The following is a 2,270-nucleotide window of genomic DNA, read 5'->3' on the forward strand; positions in this document are numbered from 1 at the left end:
CTCTCCAAAAAGTAATATCTGAGGTTTCCCCCCACCACTAAATTTACATCCCACACTAATCTAGGCTGACAGAGCATTTTCATTGCATCTACTGAAGGCTGCAATAACACACCACTTAATTGAACGTTGGATTCACTTAAACACACTTAAGGATAAGTGGACTCCAAAATATCGTTTTATCTCAACCCAGTCATTTGAAGTTGCAGCCAAATGTTGCCTTCCACTGTCACTGCCAGCAGATGGATTGGGTCAACTGCAGTCCCATAATCCTCTGCTGCTCAGACAGGGTTTTCATCAGGAATGGATGTTTTAAGTGGCTCTTAACTCGCCCTGTGCTTTCATCTGCCCAGCAGCCCCCGGGGAGGCTTTTTATTGCCTTTTAGCCTTCAAACATGTTCATCACTGTGGCATCGGGGATAACTTAGCCAGAAAATATGATTATTATCAGTCCTGTTGGACACAAACACACATCCACGCTGGTAAACAGGTGTGCTGAGATGAAGAGGGGCATGTCAGGTTACTTATTTTGATATCCATGCTTCAAACATTTAGAAAACGATTTCTAATAATGCGTAAATAATTTGGTCTCGTCCTTTCAAGGCTGTTTTGTTTTCCATGCACACGTGGAGTCAAACATGTTTTTCACTCAAACCTCCACACTTGCTGCACCGCATGGATCAAAGTCAAATTCATGTAGAAGTTTCTTACCCAAAAAGGCAACGAGAAGCAGGGTCGATGAGGGACCCATTCCGCACTTTGGAGGATTGAAACGAGCTTCACTGGTCAACACTGGGGAGTTTGAGTTTTTCCCTTTACGCAGCGTCCTTATTTATTCCAACATAAATCCTCACATTATGTATCCAAAGCGTGGAGCAAACACTCCTGGGATATCCGAGCATCATAGGAAACACACCTCCTGTTCGCTGCAGAGAATAAAGCTCCGCGCTGTACCTGAGGTTCAAAACAAAGAGTCGCACCTCGAAGACGAAGGACAGTCCAAAGTTTACTGGACACTGTGGAGGAGTTCAACGCTGTCGTTCACTGTTGAAATGAAGCAGCTTTGACGCGCGTCCTCCGGAGGAGTGTTTGTACGTGAGTTTGGAGACTGGGCTCCCCCCGCCTCTGCAGAGACTTTAGGGGCGTGGAGTGAAGTTTCTTCCCGTTAGGTGCACTCTGCACAATAATCGCCCATGTGTACAAGGTGTGTTGAACCTGGACTTGATTTGAATCTGAAAACTATCTTCAAATAACGTCAGGGAATGTCTCTATTACCTACTGCAAGCATCAACATCATATCATCATAACAGCATAGTGCCACATCTATATATTATTATTTAATAACCCCCCCTTAAAGTGAGACCTCCTAATTGGAAACTGTGTTAACTCCATGTGTCTGACGTTTGACCTTTTCATGCATACCTTCCATATGGTAAAGAAGGTCTTAGCTTTTTATTTTAAAAAGCTTCTTGATTCTTCTGATTATTATTGATTATTACTGATATCGTACTTATTAGTCTTATTCTTCGTTATTATCTTCTTTCTTATTATCATTATGATAATTCTACCTGCTTCCTTATTCTTATTATTATCCTCCTTCTTCGTATTTCTCTTTCTTCTTCTTCTTCTTCTTCTTCTTCTCCTTCTTCTCCTTCTTCTTCTTCTTCTTCTCTTCTCCTTCTTCTCCTTCTTCTTCTCTCCTTCTTCTCCTCCTTCTTCTCTCCCTCTCCTTCTTCTTCTCTTCTTCTTCTTCTCCTTCTTCTTCTTCTCTTCTTCTTCTCCTTCTTCTCTCTTCTCCTTCTCTCTTCTTTCTCTCTTCTTCTTCTTCTCCTTTCTCCTTCTTCTTCTTCTTCTTCTCCTTCTTCTTCTTCTCCTTCTCCTTCTTCTTCTCCTTCTTCTTCCTTCTTCTCCTCCTTCTTCTTCTTCTTCTCCTTCTTCTCCTCCTTCTTCTTCTTCTTTTTCTTCTCCTTCTTCTCCTCCTTCTTTTTCTTCTTCTCCTTCTTCTTCTCCTTCTCTCTTCTTCTCCTTTCTTCTCCTTCTTCTCCTCCTTCTTCTTCTCTTCCCTTCTTCTCCTCCTTCTTCTTCTTCTTCTCCTTCTTCTCCTCCTTCTTCTTCTTCTCCTCCTTCTTCTTCTTTTCTCCTTCTCCCTCCTTCTTCTCTCTTCTTCTTCTTCTTCTTCTCTTCTTCTTTTTCTTCTTCTCCTTCTCCTTCTTCTTTTTTCTTCTTCTTTTTCTTCTTCCTTCTCTTCTCTTCTCTTCTTTTCTTCTTCTTCT

The 2,270-nt window shown here is 41.8% G+C and overlaps 1 protein-coding gene across 1 annotated transcript in view; it reads right to left on the minus strand.

Annotated features, from left to right (window-relative positions):
* The window catches only part of LOC115021959 (protein APCDD1), a 15,771-nt gene extending 14,686 nt beyond the window's left edge, over positions 1-1,085 (minus strand). Inside the window, 1 exon segment of the mRNA XM_029452701.1 lies at positions 709-1,085. Within this exon segment, the coding sequence (XP_029308561.1) occupies positions 709-748 (40 nt within the window). The 5' untranslated portion in view covers positions 749-1,085.
* Positions 1,086-2,270: the final 1,185 nt, after the last annotated feature.

Source organism: Cottoperca gobio, chromosome 17, assembly GCF_900634415.1.
Source record: "Cottoperca gobio chromosome 17, fCotGob3.1, whole genome shotgun sequence".
NCBI classification, from domain to species: Eukaryota; Metazoa; Chordata; class Actinopteri; order Perciformes; family Bovichtidae; genus Cottoperca; species Cottoperca gobio.